The 21,770-nt window shown below is 50.7% G+C and overlaps 1 protein-coding gene across 2 annotated transcripts; it reads left to right on the top strand.

Moving 5' to 3' along the window:
- Positions 1-487: 487 nt before the first annotated feature.
- On the top strand, positions 488-17,859 carry URM1 (ubiquitin related modifier 1). 2 transcript variants are annotated; one of them, XM_064523687.1, is made up of 6 exons: positions 537-614; positions 3,252-3,322; positions 10,604-10,746; positions 15,696-15,777; positions 16,819-16,867; positions 17,607-17,859. In XM_064523687.1, exons 3-6 carry the CDS (start codon positions 10,650-10,652, stop codon positions 17,673-17,675), a joined length of 297 nt encoding a protein of 98 aa, XP_064379757.1. In that variant the 5' UTR covers positions 537-614; positions 3,252-3,322; positions 10,604-10,649; the 3' UTR covers positions 17,676-17,859. The 2 variants fall into 2 exon arrangements, with proteins under 2 accessions (XP_064379756.1, XP_064379757.1); XM_064523686.1 differs by lacking the exon at positions 10,604-10,746 and having other exon boundaries at positions 488-625.
- Positions 17,860-21,770: the final 3,911 nt, after the last annotated feature.

Below are 21,770 nucleotides of genomic sequence, written 5' to 3'. Positions count from 1 at the left end.
AAATTTAAATGTCACCGCAAGGCAGAAGGTGAAGGTCAGGTTGGCTCCGCTGTTGGGAAGCGCCTGATACAGCCCCATCCCCTTGCACTGCTGGCATGTTCTCCACACGTGAAAAATGACTCTGGGAAAAGCGAGACGGGAATTTAAAGCAGAATAATTACTTTAAAGTCAGGAATAGGAGTTTAGTGTACATCTCTTGTGAAACAGATTTCACTGCAGGCAGAGTAACCCGGGGAAGGGTGTGCTTATGACAGACTGCAGGATTGCAGCCTTTAGGTTTTGGCCATCGTTGAATTAATGCAGAAAACCCTCCAGGCCAGGCGAGGCCCGCCACGGCCTGGCTCCCGGCTCCAGCTCACAACACGCAGCCGCTGCACCGCCGGCCAGGCCCGGGCTGCGGCAAGGCCCGGGGCACCAGGAGCTGCAGCAGGGGCAGGGCCAGCGCCCTCGGGCCGCCGCCGCCGCCGCCGCCGCCATTTGCCGCCCCCCGCCTTGCCGTTACCAGGCAACGCGGCGCGCCCGGAAGCCGGCGCGGCACTTCCGGCGCGGCCGCTGCGCGCCGTCCCCCGCCCGCCGCCGCCGCCGCCAAGATGGCGGCGCCCGTGTCGCTGCAGGTGGAGTTCGGGTGAGCGCGGGCGGCGGCGGCGCGGGGCCCGGGGCCGCAGCGGGGCGGGGGCCGCGGGCGGGGGGCTGGGCCGCGCCGCGTCCCTCCGCCGAGGAGGCCGCGGCCCTTGGGCGCGGCGGGAGGGCGGCGGCCCCGGGCCGGCAGAGCGCGGCCGGCGGCGCCGGGGCCTGTTCGTGCCGCCGAGCTCGGGGCTCCGCGGCCGGGGGGAGCGGCCGTCCTGCGGCTGGGCCTGCCCGGGCCTCGCGGCGCCCGTCGCGGGGCCGCGAGTGCCTGGGGCCGCCGGGAGACCTGCCTGAGCAGCCCCTCCCCCCCCCAGTTAGCTGCCTCTTGCTGATTAAAGTTAGTAATAAAAACCTCCCGCTTGTGTTTCGGCGTGTTTCTGCGTGCGTGCGCGTGTGCTGGGGTGCCTGCCTGCACATACGCTCCTTTTTTCCTTTTTCGTTTTAATTTTTCTTTAATTATTCTTCCTAACGCAAAGCAGCAGAGTTCTTTATAATATTTGAATTTTCAGGTCTTCGTTGCTGTGGTGTCTGCGTTGCTTAAAAAGCGTTAGCCTTAGGAGTCTGTGAACATTTGCGACAATTCCTGTGCTGGGCTGTTAAAGCCCCCTTTTAGCAAAAGCTAAAAGGCGGCTATTTACTTGATTTTTCCCACCCCTTCACAGACACAGACATGTCATAACCCTTTAAATACCCTCTCCTTAAGAACCCTTTCCTCAGTCTTTCCCACTTCCAGCTGCAGTAACTCTCCTAATTTTCCCAGAAGAGCGAGGTGCATTTTTGCTTCCCTTGGAAATGCATAAATGAGCTCTCTATGTACAACTCACAGCTGAGTTCCCCACAGCTCGCGCATTACAGAAGGACCTTATCTTGCAATCTACATTTCCCGCTGTAACAAAGCGTGACCTTGTTTTCATTACATAAAAAAATGTTTTTCATATAATTACTGTGACTTGTTCTCTTGCATGAATCTCAGCTCATGGTAATAATTGCTGCTTCAATTTTCAGATAACTATTTTTTGTGAGCTGGTGGAAGAACACCAACAGAGTGCCCTTTTGGAGAGCTGCTGCATATAAGTAATGCTGCTGATGGCATAACAAGGGTTCTGTTGTGCTCTACCATTTAGGAGCCAAAAAAACCTAGTGTGACATTTTTAGATATTGAATTTAAAGGAACTCAGTAACATGTGGATGTATTTTTGTTACTATTTAGGTGATGACATTTTTTTGAATACTTTACCGAGTCAATTTTTGAGAGATGCAAGGTACCAGTAGAGAATTCCTGAATGTAATTTTGCAAGAAACGTTATCTAAAGTAATCCAAATTTAAATTGGAAGGACATTTTGCTACAGTTAAATGCTCTTTGAAAGGGGATGGTCATTTCTCTATCTCAGTTGAGTATCCAGTAATCAGTTGAGTTGACTTTTTGAATTTCCTAATTGTTGAAACTTTGGCCTTCCTGTTCAGTCTGGAGTCAAGAGCTCATACTACCTGCTTCTGTGTCCTGTATCTCACTGTAGCATCCATATTTATTTGTTCCTCTAAGCAAAGGGTGAAGTTTTGTAGTCCTCTTCTAAGACTGAGTTTAGCTTGCAGCTGCACAGCATCAGGAAAACTGACCTATGTTTGCAGAGCTCACGACTTTCAGAATTGTTTCTTTTCCAGAAAATGGATGTGTGCAGGGAGCCAGCTAAGGGCTGTTAAGTTGCAGTTATGAAACTGAAGTTTTTTTAAGAGCTTGAGAAAATTAGGTACCCAGACGCAACTGAAATCCCAGTTTTTCAGAGTTGAGGACCAGCTGTACTTGTCCATATTCTGTATTTTGCTCATGCTGGTTCTTCTGTAAAAAGCTGTGGTTTCAGAGGCAATCTGTTGTCTGAGGCCAGGCGCCTAGTAAGATCAGAATGTCAGAAAAGGGACTTTAAACCAGGTTGTTCAGTGGAGGAGGATTTTTTTTTTTTAAATTTAATTTGTAATCATTGCCACTTGTTCTGTGTGCTTCTCCCCATGTTCAAGTTCACCCTGAGAGGGAATGCTTTGTGGTAGCTAGATCAAGAAGGGGTTGCCAGGACTCAAGGATTCCTGGCTCTGCATCTGACTTGCTGTGTAACCTTGTGTGAGTCATTTCCTCTTTCTGTTTGCAAGTGGAAACTGGAGAAATATTTATTCCACAAAGATGTTATGATTTTCATGTTTTGTGGAACACCTTGAGACTTCTGACTGAAAGGTGTTGTAGGAGAGTGATGTTGGCTATAATGCGGTGTCTGTAACGTTGCTTGAATTGAAGCAGTGCCGATAGCTAAAGGGAAAGGGAAGGCTTTGCGCTAGATGCTGCACGACAGTTTGCACGCTGTTTGGGACAGTTGCCATCTTCCTGTTCTGCTGGGAAGATGCCTGGCACAACGGGATTCTGGCCCATGGCGGAGGTATGTGGTTGCAATAGGAGACATCAGCTTCTCCCGAGAACTTGCAGTTTGTGGGAGGAAAACCGACAGAGAATCCTGTATGAAATACAGTCTGTGTCATTTCCTTTCTCTATTGTGGCATCTATGTAAATTGCCCCTTTTGTAATACCTTTCTTTTGAAGATAAAGCAAAAACTCAGTAGTTTGTTCTTTTCATTTCAGAGGTGGTGCAGAACTCTTGTTTGATGGTGTTAAAAAACATCAGGTGACCTTGCCCTGTCAACCAGAGCCTTGTGAGTATCAGAAATTTTTAGATAAGTCGAAAGAATGACAGCAAATGAAATTCATGTGCACAGCAATGCTGGTTTGTACAGCAGTTTAGTTAGCTTATAACTAGAATTAATGTGTTCTAAAAGCAATTTCAGACATGTTATTGATCAGGTCACTTGGCAGACTGGTTGGTCCTCGAAGTAAATACAGAGCAGAAATAGTCTGAACGCCTTTCCTATCCTCTAAGCAATTATGAAACGAGTCCTTCCTTAAGGCTTTTGCCTCCCTCCTCCTGAGCAGACCACAACCTCTGAATGTTTTCAGCAAGTCTACGTTTATCGTGACTGGTGTTTGAAACCACCTTAATCTCTCTTCCTCTTCTCCTTTGCCTGTTGTGTGATTTCCAAGAGGCATATACATATGCATGTGCTTATATATGTATTATATAGGTGTGTGTGTGTGTGTGTGTGTGTGTGTGTAGGAAAGTAATATGAATGTATTTTATCTACTCATTTGACTTTTAAGTTTATATAATTGTTTCAAATTAACTATGCAGTTGTAAATGGCAGAGCTAATGCTTGAACATGGTGCTCAACATATTGCTTATAGCCTTCCCTGCAGTAAAAAATAAGATGCTGTTAAGCTAAAGACTTGAGTATCCCAGTGATGAACAGTGATAATTTCTGTTTCATGATTTGGAGTATCAGTACAGAGAAGTGTTGTACTAACTCTCGTTTCTCCTTATGTGTATGCGTACTTCAGTTGCAGCATAATTTTGCCGCAGGTACGTTTTGAATTCTTCCAGCTAGAAATGCTTTATGCTATTTGAGAGTGGGTTTATAAACTTTGAAATAATACAAAGCATCAGCTAATGTTAACAACTAATATCTCATGAATGGTTAATACCATAATCTGTGTGTTGTGAACATTGAAGCCTGAAATGTTCCTGTCATGCCTAGTCATTAGAGATTGGTACAAGCACTTCTGATGCTTGGACATAAATATGTGTAATTCCAATATAATAGGAGCACTAAAATAGTGTGTTATCTTGTGGTTAACGACAGGGACTGGGAATCCGGAAACTTGATTTCCACCCTTTGATCCAATGCTGATTTGCTTTGTGAGTTTAGTCATGTTGCTTAACTTTCCCCTGTTGCTACTGAAGTAGTAGCGATGCTGTCATGTATCACAGGAGAGTTCCAACATTAAATTCTAGCACTATTAAAGTACTGAAGATCCTTAGATGAAAGGTATTAAAGAAATGCCAAAACATTCATTTAGTTGGTTTTTAAACTTGGGGGCTAGAGTATCATTTCCTTTAGTGTTCTGTAAGTTTAGGATACTCACTGACATCTGCTGCATTGGTAGTATTGAAACCATGATCAGATACTCAGGAAGAAGGGGTTATTACCAGAGTTGTTTATTTCTGTCAGGGGAAGGGGAGAATTCCTGCCAAAGAATGATTCTTCTAGCCTGGTGGATGTCCGTGGTGCCGTTGTATGTGGCCTAATCCATTCCCATTTGAAACTGATGGGAAGACTTCCACAGACTTCACTAGAAGCTGGATTTATCCTAAAGAATAAACCTCTCCCTGAAGATCTGGCTTTGTCTCAGGCTTCAAATCCACGATCTCCGGTGGTTCGTTCCGGATTCATCTCGTAGATTATTGCTTCTGGTTTTTCAGATGCTGCTATCCCTGTAACAGGAGCTGCAGGATGGACCGTGTGTCCACTTTTCAACTCCTGTGATTGACAGTCTGGTGTTTTCATGTGCGTTGAATGACAGGCTGGTTTCAGTTATAGGGCTGGCTGTGGATTGCAGCGACTGAGGAGCAGACACTGAATTCTGTAGCTTCTGCTACAGGGATAGTTATATCCAGCATGAGGATGAGGCAGACAGACACGGGGTTAATGTCTGAAATTGCCCCATAAAGGATCGCTGGAGCCACCTGTCATGATATTCCAGTTAAGAATTGTGTTGCAGAGGTGAGAAATCTGCAGAATTGGATCAGAAACATGAGTGAATAAGAAATTGGTAAATCAGTGCAATTTTGTAGTGTGCCTAGTGCCATCCTCACTCGCAGTAAGGAAGTGTAATTCAGCTGTCTCTGGGTAAATAAAGATATACCTAATGGTACGATCCTTGCTGTCCTCCTGCAGCCAGAATTACACTGATTAGAGAAACAACTGTTCAGCTGTGCACACTGCTGCCTGTTCCTTGCTCACCTTACCCTGTATGTTAATCACCTAATGCTCTGGGGAAAGATCTGTAGTATGAATACTGCTCAAAGACCTGCACTTATAACCCTATTTTAACTGATTTCATTAGCTGTGAAGCTTATTTTTGGCCATTTTGGCCTCTCTTACCCACTCTTCCTTTCTTTCTAGATTATTTTTGTCTTTGTCCTCCTTTTTGCTGAGGAGCTGCTTCTCTCTGGGACGTTGGGCCCAGCTATATTTTAATTGTTTAGGCATTTATATATATATCCCCCAGAGGTGAAGGGAGATAGAAAATTACTGAACAAATAACTACAAATATTTAAGTGACTAAAACAGCCTGTGCTCCATATTTGACAAGGGCAGTGTTCTCTGAATGACAATAATGTTGTTTTAACAAATTAGCGTGTGGTCATTTCCTTAATTTCCTGATAATAGACACTAGGTGGAAAGTGGGTGGATTCAAAATCCAGTTAACTTTTTTGAGCAGATTTGATTCTCTGTCCTTTTCTGATGCCTGGAGATGGGCTCCTGGGGGGATTAGGAAAGGCAGAAAGAAGGAATCTGCAAATGGGACCAGAGCAAGCCTCTAGGGGTACAGCCATGTGGCAAGACCTATTTTTGTTATCCAAGGGGCTTTTTGTATCCGTACAACGTCAATAAAACAGCAGTTTCTAACTCCCAAAGGGGAGCTGGTGTAGCCTGCATGTTTAAGTTGCTGCCAGCTAGGAATTAAAAAAGGTGTGATATATCTGTATAGGCAGATAGTTTTACATAAGCCGCTCTTTACGCAGGACTGTGTAATGTTTTAGAGCTGCTGCAAAAAAGAAGACGTCCAGTTAAACAAGAATCTGGTCCCAAATTGCTGAATATTTTGATGATCTCATTGATAATGCTGTTAGAGGATCTAAAGGCACTAATGCCCTGTTGGCTTATTCTGCATAAAAACAGTGTGTGTGGGAGAAAGCAGCAGAGGGAATAACGGTATCTGTCACATGGAGAGAGGATTAAATTGGCAGGGAAATCAACTTTATTTTCAAGCATCTAAGAGGCTATTAGAGACAATGGAGCATAAAAGAGAGAAACCCTAAATTAAAAACTGAAAATGTATTTGGCAGCCTCCTCCTGAAACAAGCCACAGTAATTTAACCAAGTGCTTCAGTAATCAAATAGATCATTGTATGACTGCTCTGCAAGCGATGTCGGAGCTCCTTCCTCCATCTCACTGGGACTCACAGTGGTGGATTTGTCTATGGCCATGCGAATTGCATTGACTCTGTTGGGAGGGTAGGAAATAACTGGCATTGTTTAACCCTTGTGGTAATTTCAGGTTTAGATCAGCCGTGTCATGCTGACGAAGAGTGTTTACAAAACCTTACCGCTGTGCTCTCTACTGGATGTTGTATCAGGGGCTCGGGGCTGTTTACGGGCTAGCGGCTGTGCAGCAGGCTGCTCAGCTGCGGGTCGCAGGCCTTCCGATTCCAGCTCTAAGGGAGCTTCTCCCGTGGTTTTGGTGATAGGACTGGTGGTTTTGGAGCAGCGGTAACAAGTGTCAGCAGCGATCACGCGGACCTTCTGGAGTAGTCAAGAATTTGCTGTGTGCTTTGGCACTCACAAGTTTGGAAGGATAAATTTTTAATCCGTGTGTTTTGGTAATTGTTTGTGGTTTCCCTTTACCAAAGCCCCGGGGAAAAACCCTGTTGCTAATCAGATTTTTTAGAGGGAAATTAAAATAATGTGCGGGCTGCTGCTTATGTGAAAATCCCTGCAGAGAAGAGCATAGTCCGCTCCTCAAGAGCTTTGCTTTCCAGAGGCCTTGTGCTGTGCAGCACGGAGGACTGCTGGGGAGTTGGGAGCATTCATCATCTCAGAAAAGAGCCTGGGGATCTCGAGAGATCAGACCTGTGTTACAGGCAGAGTGGCTTAAAAAATACAGCGTGGCGTGTGTTCAGAATTGACTGGGGACCTATGCCAAAGCAATGTGTAAAATCAGGAATGAAAGTTGGCATTGGTTGTCTGTAAATGCCCAGTACTATTGCTGGGTAGTATTTAGCAGTTAATAAGTTATTACTATTCTGCAATGCTTTTATTGCTGTGCTTATTATTCCTAACGTTTTTAAACTCGCTCCAAAAAAGGAATAAAAATATTTCTGGTAATGCGGTGACTTATTGGAAGCGCAATAATAAAACATAACTTTATGGAGTTTCATGCAATCCCATCCTTTTTAACCACAGTGTATGGCACTTTCAGTTCTCAAAGGACTCTGGGGTTTTTCCCCTACTTATGTGTCTCTCTTAGGCAGGTAATTACATATTTACGGGCAAGGAAAAGGAGGCTCGGTGGGTTACCCCAGGTGGGACCTCAGCCTAGACTAGAGGCAGCGTTCAGCCCCGGCTCCCGGCTGCTCTTCCCTGCGATCAGAGCGTGCAGCCATGTCTGCGGCACCGGGAGCCTGGTGCGATGCCATGGGGATGCCGCTGCGTTTACGGGTGCCCCGGCAGCGGGGCGAGCCTCCAACGCGCCGGTCCTCCGCGGAGCTGCTGGTCCACGCCGTCTCCACGGAGCCGTCCCGGCGAGGTGATGCTCGCTTCTGCGTGAGGAGCGATCCTTTCCAAGGAAGAGCCACGCCAGTTCACATCCTTGCGGGAGCAGTCCCAGCGCCGTCCTGGGAGGCCGAGGAGCCGCGTTCCTGGATCAGCTCATCCCAACTCATTGTGGAAGGAGCTTCCCAGGCACGGAGAAACCAGCTCTTGTGTGTGAGCAAATCCCTGCGATAACAAAGCCTGGCTTTTCCACCCTCCTTCCCAGCCGCTGTATTGCAGTGCGGACACCTCGTAGGATAACCTTTCTGTGCCAGCCCCCCCGCCCTGCTCCCTCTTTTCTCTTGGTGGGATTTGCTGTGGTGACAGCAGTGTTCAGAGGGTGGCAGCGGAGCAGGGCCGGGGAGGAGGATCCGGGCCCTTTAAACCGCTTAGCATGCGGTTCACACGGCTCCGGGCCAGCTGTTCCTTTCTCCTCCTGCCCTCACTCGCAGGAGTTGTTTGCTGAGCTCAGAGCTCCTGTGCAAAATTGCTTTTCAAAAGAGCCACTTTCTGCTTAATTAAACAATGAGCCGCCGTCCCTCTGCACATCTGTAAAGCTCCCTCTGCAGCCCCTTTATCCCACAAACTGCTCCATTCTTACCTCCATTCACTTGTAAATCCTCCCCCCCTTCTCCCCCTACCCTGATCATCTCACTGGCCCTTTCTTTTCCCCTTTCAAGTCAGACTGAGGGGCTTGGAGTATCTGTGGGGGTGGCTGGCTTGGGTGGACAGGAATCGGTTTAATGGTGCTTGCCAGGGATGAACGTCTAATAATAGCAACAAATCTTAGCCCAAAAGTGAGAGGCAAGGACTGGACGCTGCGTGATTTCTATATTTAGAAGAATAAAATCACGGCAGCTCGTGAGATACGAGACCGATTCACCCAGCGGCTAGAGAGGACACTGGCCACCAGCGAGGCTGGGGAGGGGGTGAGGAGCTGGCTTGAAGGGGCTGCAGTATCCCGCTGGCAGTGCCAGCGCCTGCCCAGCCCGGGGGATTCCCTGCGAGCAGGGCAGTGCCAGGCTGCCGGGAAATCCCTCTGCACCTTCTCTGCATGAGCAGTCACGTTCCCTTGTGGACTCTTTGGTCTCACATGAGCTCCGTGTGCTCCCTCGCGATAGCGATAAGGTTTTCCTTTGCAACCCTCTGTGTGCCTGTACGCACGCAAAAACCCAGAAATCAGGAAAATAAGAGGGGAAATTTCAGTGTGATGGTTTCAGCCAAGCTTTGTGCCTGCAGTCGGTAATGCATTCTTCGAATTGTCTTCCTGAGCAGCTTAAAAAAATTATCCAGCAACAGTTCAAGGTTAAGCAGGATAAATGAATGAAAAAGTGATGAGGTGAGGTATCTCCTTTATCACGGAGAAGGACAGCTAGTAGCTGGGGTGATGCAATATCATGGAAAGCATGGATTGATAGGGAGGAATGAAGAAATGGGAATTCGGACTGCGTAGTAGAAAGATTCTTAATTGCAAGAACTATTAGACCATGGCACAGTCGCGTCGGGGTTTCGGTAGAAGCCCTGCGTTGCTCAAGCTTTTTAAAATCTGAGTGGGCAGAACTCAGGATGGTCTTTAGCGGAGAATAATTCTGCCCGGGTAGAAGAATACAATTACAGGAGAACTGTTAACAAGACATTATTTTTGATGTCTGCGATTCCTAATCCATCCCTTTTCTGCCTGTGGAATACAGCTTTGAGGCTCTCCCTGGTTCTTTCCTTTGACAATTTTGAACAAGAGGCAAGACCCTGGACCAGCACTAGTGATCTGTGATCCTAATTAAAAGAGACAGTTTGGTGCACTGGCATTTATTTGGGAGCCTGAAGTGACAATAGCATTGGGTGTTATAGGATTAGATGCTCTGACTTTGGAAATGTGTAGGGATTAGGTTTACCCTGAGGATCAGCTCCGAGCTGCTTTCTTGTGACAGGAGCTGATGGATCTGGAGACTCGCTGCTGGCTAGCAAATGGGATTGGGGATCCCTTGAACTTGTGTTCTCCTACTACCAAATTGTGGGGAATTAAAGATCCCAGGCAGCTCTTCTCCAGCTCACGTGAGTTGTGAGAAAATTTCATGTTTGAGAGTTACGGGGCGATGGCTGGGATCTGAGTCCGCTCTGTTAACAGGCAGATTCTGAAAGACTGATGATGCCTTCCTATCGTGTGGGTCCGAGGAAGGGGAAAAGAGTATTGCTAAGGGTTCTCTCCTAGCTGGGAGCTGTCATAATGCAATTAAAAATTACAGCAGCCAAGGCCTTGCTGTTCTGCTGTGACCAAGAGCAGTTGAGAGCAACGATCGGGATTCTCTCGTCTGGCTGTAGTTACCCCCTAATTTTTTTCAGAGCACTTAAGTCACTGCCCACTCCGGTATGTGTCAGGATTGGCTTGTGCGCTTGTCAGAGAAAATGGATTTTGCTCTTCTCAGCCTTGCTGCTCCCTCTGCGTAGCACTGAACCCGTTTGCCTGTGACTCCATTTATATAAGCTATTCCCGTTGTTCTTCTGCAGTTTATGGCACACCTTTGTCTGCTCTGGTGAAGGATTCGTGTGTCGGATGGGAGATTGGAGGAGTCTGAAGATCCCTTCGGTCAGGTTTTGTCACGAGCTTTCCGGGAGAACGGAGAGAAGGCGTTCACCTGGAGGGGCGGCAGGTATTGGGAGTCAGCTCGCCTGTTTTAAAAACAAGCCGCTTAAGCAGCGAACGGGGGTTACAAATTGTCTTTCCACACATTTCCATGCAGGCAGGGGGAATAATGGGAGAGGAGCGGCCGGGAAGGGGCTTTGTCATGGTTACAGGCCGGTGGCTGAGAATGGGGGTGGAGCGGCGCTCGTCCAGAGTTAGTGACCTCAGCAAATTGGAGCTCAGCCATGGTCAGTATGATAAATGATCTTATTCTGGGTCAAAGAAATGGTACCCCACAGGGAGGTATCCGCAAGGCGGCCCGGGAAAACTGCCTGTGCTCTTGCAGCACTGACCCCTTAGTGACCAGCGCTGCATATATCTTATTTATTACAGACCAGAAGGGAATTTTCCATGGTTAGGCCTTTATAGGGATCCCCTATTTGCCTGAAATAAGCTCTCAGTTCTGCAGCCAAGGCAAGAATATGGCAGTAATTACACCCTCTGGATGCCCTTCGAGGCATTTTGTGCCATGCACTAGTTTGTATGTGGATTTGAAGGCGGGTGTTATGGAGGTGTCTGGGCACTGCATGAACGTGCGTGAATCTGCCAGCGACCTGCACAGCTCCCTGGTAGCAGAGTTGTGTGTTCGTGTCAGCCAATATTACAGTTGCGCAAAATCCTTCTGCGTTTCTGCACATCTATCAGTTCAGTGCGAGGTTTTTCTAGCGTAACATCCAGCTCGATGTTTCTTATTCTAAGCACCTGTTTTCTCTCTGCACACAGTGAGCGCCCTCTTTGCTGAGTTATCACTGATGAATCTGTCAGGCCCAGGAGGTTTTATTGAGCTGGGAAAGATCTATGGATTTCAGCCTTGGTTTTGAGGGTGCAGATGAACCCAGGCTCTTGTTCCAGGCGGTACTAAAATGGAGTCCTAGCTTCATTTCTCTTGTAGGGGAAGCTCAGCAGATTCTTCATCAGTGAACAGTTGGGATAGTGCAGATCAGGCCTTGGAGGATACGCGGGAGAACCGAGCGGGCTCTGCAGTTCCTCCTGCCACAATCAGGAGTGTTTATAATGCAGCTGGGCTGAAAACGTGCCGACGCTGTTGGGTTTTTGAATGCACGCTCACTGCAGCTTTTGCATCCCGTCCGCTGGTGTGACAAGGCAGCGACTTTGTGTCACTGCAAGCACACACTTCATTTTCCTGAGCTGTGTGTCTCACTGGGTGATTTGTTTTATGCATGTATTGTGGATTTGAGCTTCCATCTGTGCACTCGAACTAAGCAGTTTTCTCAAATGTTTGCCGGTTTTTCTTTTTTTAATTAACTTTAGATTATTTTTTCCTGAGAATTTGGAGGGGTTTGTACCGTCGCACAGGCAACAGAAGCTGCCTCTGTGTACAGATGAGACAGGGCTTTCCTACCATGTGCTTCAGCCCCTCCTTTGCAGTTTGAGGGTGGTTCAGCTCCCTTGGCCCGTTTGCTCTGGCTTCTCTGCTGACGCTGCCAAGGGTGAGGGCAGTCAATGATAATTAGAGTGGATTTGGTGGACGTGTGTTTGCTGTGAAGGAGACGGAGCAGGCTACCGAAGGGAATTCACTGAGGCCGTGCGGCAATAATAAATATATGTCATTATTGTGACGAGCTGGACTTGAACTGGTGACCTAGGGGAGAAATGCTGGATCATCTGAGCAACCACCTGAACCTCGCTCTTGGGCCAAAACGCATGGTCCCTGTCACTGCCAAGTGGCAGCGTGCAGAGCTCAGCGCCGCTCCTGTCAGCCGCAAATGCCTCTCTCCCGGCGGTAGGGGCCTGCTTTAGCAGCAACAGGAGTATAAAATTGCTATCTTGGTAGCGACGGTTTAACTTGCCAGTGGATGTGCTGCCTGGCCAGGTTGATATTTTTTCCTTGTATGTCATTTCTAGAGGGCCTGATGTTTGCCTAGCAAATCCTCAGCCCAGGAAGCTGGAAACCTGGGTTAGACCTGTAGCACGGTGTCACGAAGAAAAGGTCTTAGGAAGGATCCGTACGTCCGTGATAAGAGATGAGCAGTTGTGCTACAATTTGCTGCTTCTTATTTCCATTACGATAACGTATAGGCTCCTGAGCCGTTGATCAGGACTGCACTGCAAGATGGCTTCTCCGCAAACCACTCGCAATATAAGTCATCCTGTTCCTTTACAATATCCTCCTTGGGGGAGATGGCTTTGGTGTGGTTCTGACCATTTTTCATCCTTTATAATTGATTTGTTCTGGTAATACTGGTGTACAAAATGTAGAGACAGGAGGGTGGGCAAAAAATCGGTGCTGAGAAAGCAGCTGAGAGTGTTATGTGTGCAGGTTGGCTGTGGGGAAGGAGTCTTGATTTTCATTGCTGTTTGGAGCAGGGAAGCTCCAGGCATGCACGGGGGTATCCGTCTTTTCCTACTAATTCTTCAGTGTGTGTGTGTACGTGACCTCTAGGGGAGGAGTGAATGGATGTAGGCTCAGGTGGGGCTGAAAATAACATTTATTATGGATGGAGCAGGGGTGAGGGAATCTTCCAGTGCAGCCTCAAATAAATCAGTCCTCTCGCCCCTTCGTCCAAGCTGCTTCGAGGTGGCTGTCTTTTATCCAGCCGGCGCCGCGTGTTTCTGTTTAAATGATCTCCCCCGAGAGGTCCCAGAGGAGAGGGCTGCTTATTCCATCGCCGGCGAGCGCGTACGGCGCGGCTCATTGTTGTGTGCCCGGCCGCCAGTGCCTCGTGCATAAATATGAAACAGCTCGCCGGCGTCGTCGCGCTGGGGCCGGCGTCCCCGTCGCGGCCCCCTCCTCCTCCCGACGGCTGCTCTCCATCCTTCATCCTCTTCGGCTTTCGGGTCTTGGTGGCGGAGCGTGGGCGGCGGGCGGGTGGGAGATCGGAGGGAGGGCTTCCCGTTGCAGCAGCGGTTTTCGGTGGAAGGCAGATACGGCTAACTCTTGTTGCAGGGGCTGTCAGACCAGCGTGGTGCGTCTGCTGCGTGCCTCTCGCCGTCTCTGGCGCCTGTCGCTAGGAAAGCTGCAGAAAATGGTTTATTCCCTGCTCTTAACTACATATCGTTATAAGGGAGTCGTGGGTCGGCCCCGGGCAGGGGACGCAGCTTAGCGGGCGGCTCTGTGGCGCGAAGCAGATCCCTCTGCCGTGCCCGGAGCCGTTCCCCTTTCAGGGGCAGCAGTACGGGGCGATCCCCGGGCAGCCCTGCCGCGGCAGCGAGACTGATGTGCTGCGGAGCAGCCGGCGATCCCGCGCCGCTGGGGCCCGGGCAAGCTGGAGGGGGATCGCAAAGGATCTCCTGCCCCCTTTCCCCCCAAAACGGCCCCCTTCTGCTGCGGTCGGACATGTCTCCATTGCCTAGACGTGCACCTGCCTGCGCCAGGGCTGTTTCATCCTGGATGCAAAGAAAAGCCCTGGCGTGGCCGAAGCGAGGGGGGTAACTTTGCTCTGTCCTGGGCAGCATCCTTGATCCCATCGTATCCTAGTTTCAGGCAGAGCTTGAGCCCAGCTGCCACAAGCGCGTTTATTTTTGCTGGTCATGAAGCCAACACATAGGGAACAGGATGCCGGGTTTTAATTTTAGCTCCGTCTGTGAGAGGCGTGTGAAAAGGTTTCCCGTGACTGGAACTAGGTTATCACACGTGAGGGAGACGTGGAAGCCCGTCCGCCGGCCCCGCTCGCGCTGCCGAGAGGGGCTGCGGCCCTCATTGGCGGGTCTGCGCGTTCGGAAAGCTTCCTCGTGCCTCTAAAGCAAACAAAACTCTTTGGGGGCTTTCAAAGGGCTGTTTAAAGGAGCCCCGGGAGAATAACTGATTGTGGATTCAGAATGATGAAGTGGTTTGTGGAATGGTGAAATATAGAGGCAAATGCAGGAGAACTCCACATTGTAATTTGTCAGCTTCTCTAAACCCTGTAACGGATTATTCTCCCCCTCTGTCGCTTCTCACCTCTCCAATAGGAAATTAACTGATGCTATCACTAAAGAAATTGTTTTTGCCTCACAAAGTAAAATTGATACTATAAAAACCCGCCAGCAGTGTCTCCTCCTCCTTTTACATGGAGACAAATTCTTCCTGTCACCTACTGAAATGGAAAGATAAAGGCTGAGCTTTAATAAAGGAGCTGTTCGCCCCGAGTGTGGTGGGAGGGTAGCGTGTGCGGAGGGAGAAGGCACGGCGTGGGGAGCACACGGCTGCGACAGCAGGTGCGACGCCAAAGGACGTTGCAAGCGTCCAAAATACAGCTGCTGCGGTCAGTGCATGTGTGTTTAATGCACAGTTTTACACGTGTTCGTGCAGTGGAGCTCTTGTCTCCGAGAACATGTGCTGGTTTTGGTACTAATTGTGTCCACTATGTATTCCCTTCAGATAATTAGGCTTACTTCTTTGGGTTTTTAAAATCTGATTAAACACACATGCAGTTAAACATGCGTTTGTTAGGTAATAACAGAATACACGGGACATGGGGTGTGTTAAAGAAATATTAACATCTGGAGTCTCCTGCTGGTTTGACTTTTCAGCATTAACTCTGCATTAATTCTTTGCGGGGATGCATTTAACGTGTGCACGTGTGCTCGTTAAAGGAGGCAGCCCTTCCTGGCGAGTGCTGCTCTGGACGAGCTCGAAGGCTGCCTTCTGCTACTCCCCTGAAGAGCTGGACTTTGTCGTCTGAGGGCAGGATCACCCTTCCTTGGACTGCCCTTGCTCTGGGAAGGAGCAAACCTTTTCTGCTCTACTGTAATTTGGGGCAGAGCCCAGGGCTTTGAGCTCCCTTGGTTCAGGGGAGCACGTTAGGTGCTAGCAGGGGACAATTCTGTTTTGCGGTTTCTAATTAGTGAAGGTTTGCAGCTATCCCCACCTATCCCGCATGTTCCTCGTGCACTCTTTTGTGGACAAGCACTTTGTTCTGGCATCAGCTAGGAGCCATCAGCCAGTCTGTAAACTGCTGTCCTTTCTCCTTTCAGGGGATATCAGAAACCTGCTACAGTGGATCAAACAGAATTTGTTGAAAGAACGACCAGAATTATTTATGCAAGGGGATTCTGTGTAAGTACAAATGTTGTGAATCTTTCTTGTGTTTCTCTCTCTGTTGATCCCGGTGGTTCGGGATACATTTTTCATGCTGGTTGCAAGAAGGAAGTTAATGTCTATGAAAAGATGGGATATGCTAAAGTGATAATGAGGAGGGTGTCCCATTGCTTTGGAAGGAATTCCAAGCTAAATCTCACAGTGCTCCACAGAGAGCATGTCTGTCCTTTGCAGCCCTCACCCCAGATCCTTAAACCTTAAATCTGAAGCAGAAACACGTATGCTTTGTGTTCTCCATGTTGTCACCTGGAACACTGGTAGTGTGTGTATCCTCAATTCCAGGAGTTTTAGCAGGTCTGTCCGTTCCCTGCTGACATCACTGGGACTGAAGCAGTCACTTGGAGAAGTGCCAACAAATATTTCTTCTGGGAAATGTATTTTTATTGTCAAAATGGGGCCAACCTCATGGAGGGGGAAAAAAAAGCCAAGAGAAATGGAGCAGAGTGAGCTGTGCAAGCCATCCCTGACTGCGGGGTGGCGCTGGGGGTGTTTAACATTCGTCACGGATCTTTGTGAGCTGAAGCGTGTGCCAGGTCCCCTGGTAACAGGAGAGACAATTGCAGGACACTGAAGATCAAAGAGGGGGAATCCCTGTGCCTGTAATCATGGGCTCTGAGTGGATCTGGGTGTTTACTGCCTTTGGTAGGGGCACCGGAATAGCTTCCCCTACCTCCGCATCGAGCTCTCTGCGCTCGACTGTGGTGCGTGGGTTTTAATTACCTGGCTTTTCTATGTCGTACGGAAATGTAGATATCTTGGAGCATCCTCAGGAATGGTGCATTTTGATTCAAATGAGCACTGGGATTGCTCCTGCCTCCCCTTTATTTGATCTAGAAAGGGCACAGACTGTACCTGTTTCCACCTCCGTGCTAGGATTCCTTTTTCTCTTTGGCTTTACAGGCAGTCAGCTTGTGATCTGTGCTTTTAAATCCCTTGTTCTTAACTATTTGTGAAGCTTTTAGCAGCCCGGTATCCTAAGTATTTCTGTGTGTTCTGCAGGAGGCCAGGAATTTTGGTGCTCATCAACGATGCAGACTGGGAACTAATGGTCTGTACTCCTTCAATTTGACTTTCTTTGTTGAAAATACTGCTCTGTCTGTTCTGTGGTTGCTCTCAGAGAAGCTATTTCTGATTCTTGCCCCAAGCGAAGCATCTAATATTTGAGGGGGAAGGGGTGGACTGGGATCTCTCTCCACGCATTGTGCCACGCTAGCTGTTTGAAAGCCTGGAGCTGTTATCTAACCTGCTGAGTCTCATCAGCCAGTTGGTGTCTGAAAAGAGATCACCCATATTCCCTGACCTCTGGCAACAGGCTTTACACCTCTGGGAGCTGCGCTGCTTTCACCCGCGCTTGGGATAACAACGTAGTGGGTACCGACAGCGTCACAGCCCTGGGCAGTTGCAAGACCCCCTTCACCCACGGAAGGTGGTTGCACAGCTGGGGAAGGCAACGCCGGGGAGGTTTCTACCCAAACTGGCAACTGGTTAATATCTTCCCTTCTCAGGCCACTGTTGAGCTCAGACAATAAACAGTCACTAACTATTTTCCTGCCTCAGGCAGCCACCTGTTCTGTCGATACCGTGGTCTGGAAAGCGGCGTGTTCCTGGGATAATGCATGTCAGCTCCCTGTCTGATCTCTCACCTTTGCTTCCTTTAAGGCTAAAACCTCGGTCTTTCCCCTCTGCACTCCCTAATGCTCCCCATCTTTTTATGAGCTGCTTTCTCTTTGCAGTCAGTATTTTGAAGTGACATTTAAACCATTTTTCATTTTTTTCTTGGCCTGCAGGGTGAGCTGGATTATAAACTCCAGGACCAGGATAATGTGCTTTTCATCTCGACATTACACGGCGGGTGAACTCCTGGAAAAACAAGAGGACTTAAATCCAAACCCCTGGGCAAAAAAAACAGCCCAAAACCTAAACCCACCCAAATCGCTCTTGAACTGTCCATGCCCGGGCTCTGCATCTTCCCAGCGAGTTCACTTGTTACTAGACATCCAAATAAAACCCTGCCAACATGCAGCCTGCTGTGCACCACAACAGCGTCCATCTTTTGGTTCTCCTTTCACCTCTCCTGACTGCGCTTCCAGGTACCATAGCAAGCAGAGAGCACTGGCTGCATGTGGGACTTTATTTTTCCTTGCCAGAAGGAAGAGGGGCACTGAAAATTGAGTAGAAGGTTGTGTCTTTTCAGGCAACGAGACATTCTGGGGGAATTGTGCTGCTTTGTAGCAAGGCTGGGATGCCTCTGCTTTGGTGCCGGGAGCTGGGATTCTTTTCCACACAATGCTTATTTATTAGAGTGTCTTTTGTATAGGCTCTGCACCAAGCCACAGAAGTGATCGGGGAAGGGTGGGACATGAAATGCAAGGAAACAAAAGGTAACTTCACTTGCTTTTCCACGAGCTGGTGGAGATTACAGCTTGAGCGACCTCTGCAGTGGCTCTGCACTTGTCTTGCTAATTATCCATGGGAAACGGGAGAGAAACATTATGCTGTTTGAGTTTGTTTTTCTCGTGCCTTTTGCCTCCTCCATACCTGAGCCGAAGGAGGGTGAAGCACTAGCCAATGAACAATATCAATTTATAACCATTTGGTTCAGGGGTAAATAAACCCATGCCTGGCCCGAGACAGTAGAGATTGATAAGGGCAACAAATTATCTTTCTGTCAACGTGACAGACAGAATTCATCAGCCATCGTTTCATTCTGTGCGTGTCGAGCGCTGGGGAGCTGCGTCGCTTCCAGCGAGACGCGGAGCCCGCGATTGCGTAGGGCAGGTTCACGCTGCCCGGGCGCTTGCTGACAAAGTGGCGTGTGTTCTCTGGGGACGCCTCGTGTCACCAGCCTCAGGAGAGTGGGAGGCCGGGGAGGCCTGGCCGGGGAGCCGCGAGGGCTTGAAATGCGCAGCGAAAACGCTGAAACCCGGATAGAAAGAAAGAAAGTGGCTTTTAACCCTTTGCACCGGTGGGAGGGGGAGGCTTCTCGTGGCACGCTCTGTGGAAGTCCTGCGAGCGTAGCGGAAGTGGGTGTGCACGGTGCGGCTCGGACAGAGATGCCGTTCGGTTTTCCAGAAGTTTCCTTGGACAGACGGAGTGGCCAGTGCCGGCCACGATGGGAGCGCAGGGGAGGGTCGGAGCAGGTAGCGCCGGCGCCAACGGGTCTGCAACATGCTGAGCGAGCTTCCCGGCGGTGTCCGACCAGGACTTCTTCTGTGGTCCTTCTCGCGCTCCCCTCCATCCTTCTCGCCTGGGTTTACACACGGCTTTTAGAGCACGTGGTTTTGCCCCACCGCAGCGATCCTGCTGAGCAGCGGCTCTCCCGGGGCGGAGGGCTTGCCTCTTCCGTGGCTGCTTGCCGTGCATCCCGGCTGACCCACTCCCTGGCCTGCACCTCCCGCAGTGGCAGTGACCAAGGCGCTGCAGCAGCCTCTGCCCGGGGAGGCTGGGCACCGCCCGGGTCCGCTCCCGTCCTGCACCCGACGGAGGAGTTACTCCGTCTGCCGGGGAGAGGGTGCCACAAAAACCTCCCTCGCCTGACTTCTCCCCTCTGGCGTGTTCACCCTACCGTAACCTGCGTAACCGAAAGTACCCGCGGCTTGTGATGCTGTTTCATCTGAGAAACACGAACTTCAGAGAACGTTACTGGTAATGAAATAACATTCAGCCTTTTTCAAATCCAGCTGTCGCAGCTTGAGTCCAGCTTGCTCCGTTTGTACATGTCAGGGCCGAAGACGCTTCTCTCGCGAGCTCCCCGGTGCCGGCTCTGCCGGGCGAGCCCCGCCGGGGCAGCCAGGGGACTCCAGGTGACAGAGGAACCAGCTGAAAAGCAGCAAGCGTACGTGGCGTGCAACTTGAAACAGGCCTAAAACCCCGCGGGAAAAGGCAGGTTAATCTTCAGTGCTGCTGTCTGCCCTGCATCTAAACTGCGTTTTTGCCTTAGGCTGGGCTACTCTGTTCTCGTTTCCCCCCCGGCTGTTTGCTGGCGATAGGACGAGTTCCTTCGCTGGGAAGCGCCAGTCCCCTCGCCAGCGCAGGTAGACCCAGGTGGATTCGCTCCCGCTGTAGTAAAAGCTGCCAATCACTGCTGGAAAAGCTAGAAACACTAAGGTGGGGGAAGCTGGGCGAGGGGAGGGAGGAATAAGGATACAGCAAAATCCTGCAACAGAAGTTTTTGAAATAAAAGCCTTTTAAAACATTCTTTGCCTCAAGCTTTGTCCTACATCGGCTCTTGGTGAAATTTTGCTGGGATCTTGCAATGCTTCCCTCCTCCTCCTGGGTTTCCTTGGCAGCCCCGGCGGAGTCGCTTGGCTCGCGGAGTCATAATGCCTCACTGTTAAAAGCCTCCTGATTGTGGTTTAATGGGGGCTGCGCTGGTTGGAACTGGAAGGAGGATGTCGGACCGCGGCAGCCCTCCGCTCGCAATCCCGCCCGGCTCCTTCCGCAGCGGCGACGCTGCCCGCGGTGGCCGCCCGGGCCAGGGCCGCCGGCTGCTCGCCGCAGCCCCTCCACGCTGGTGCCATCCCTGCCTGCAGCCCTTGGCCGCCCGGTCCCCCGGGCTGGGGCTGGCGCTGGAGGGAGCTGGGCCAAGCTCGCCCGCTGCCCGAGCGCCGCGGCGGTGATGCTGCCCAGCACTGCGGAGAGGCAGCGCGGCCTCCGCGGGGCTGGGGCTGCCTTCCTCCTGCGGGGAGGAGGAGGAGATCCCGGCCGGCGGAGAGCTGCGGGCTGTGCAGCCGGGGATCCCCCGCTCGCCTTTGCCTCCCGCAGGGGAAACCGCCTCCCTCGGCCCCTGATGGAGAGGGGGTCCCCACCGTGGCGCGCCGAATTAAATTAAATTAAAATGCAATTAAGAGGGGGAAAAAAAATCAAAGGATAAACTGAGAAGGAGCTGCAGGGCCGGGGCGCCCGGCCACAGCCGCCCGCCGCTCTCGGCTCCTTCCCCGCGGCTCCCCGGCGAAACGCCAGTGCCGGTGCTGGCCCAGCGGTGCCCGGCTCGGCCCGGCTCCCCGCGCGGCTCGGGGTGCCCGTGTCCGTGAGGATCCCGCGAGCGGCGCTTGACCCGGCGGATATTTGACGCATTAGGACTGAAATGCCTGGCAGAGCTGAGAGGTGAGGAATCGCCACTCGTATTTATTTAGTTTCCTTGGAATCATACTGAGGCTTACACAGGCGCCCGCACCTTTCGGCAGCCCAGAAAATTATTACCTTGCTGTCGACAGAGTCCGGGGAGAAAGGTCCTTTTTTCTGCCTCAAACCACCTTCCTGAAGCCCAGCCGGCGAAGTTGAAATCTCTGCTACAGATGTCCAGACACAATTCTTGGTTCGTATGTCTCCACCGCACAAGAATTGCGTTTGGACAATCAGGAGCAGAGATTCCCGTCCCGGGCTCGCAGGATCTTCCAGGGCATCTGGCTGGAGCCTGGAAAAGAAGCACACATGGGCCCGGAGCGGGCCCGGAGCCGCCGCCGGCTGCGCTGCCGCCCCGCTGCCCGGCCCTGCCGGAGCCGGCGCGGAGCCGAGGGAGCCGCTGCTCCCAACAAGTTTCTAGCCCAGCCGCGGCGCTTCGCATCCCGATTTCGATTTAATTGCACGGCGAGGGGTTTAATTTTATCAACTCCCTTATTACCTCTCCTAAAAATAAAATATGAAAGAATTCAGCCCCCTAAAAAAAAAAAAAAAAAAAAAAGGAAAAATTAAACCAACGGAAAGAGGAAAAATAAGCCAGAAAACGAAAACCGGCAATTCATCCGTCGCAGAGCAGCTCCGGTGCGAGCAGGGCTCGGTGCGCCCGGCCGCGGGCGAGCGCTGCGCCGGGACCGGCTGCCGCCGCGGGGCTCGGGCCCCCGGGAGCCCCGGGGGGGCGGCGGCGACGTGCGCTCCGGCCCCGGCCCCGGCCCCGGCCCCGGCCCCGGCCCCGGCCCCGCGCTGCGGCCGCCGCCGGTCCCGCCTCGCAG

Source organism: Dromaius novaehollandiae, chromosome 20 (genome assembly GCF_036370855.1).
Source record: "Dromaius novaehollandiae isolate bDroNov1 chromosome 20, bDroNov1.hap1, whole genome shotgun sequence".
Taxonomy (NCBI): domain Eukaryota; kingdom Metazoa; phylum Chordata; class Aves; order Casuariiformes; family Dromaiidae; genus Dromaius; species Dromaius novaehollandiae.
This window is presented reverse-complemented; position numbering and strand designations above follow the sequence as displayed.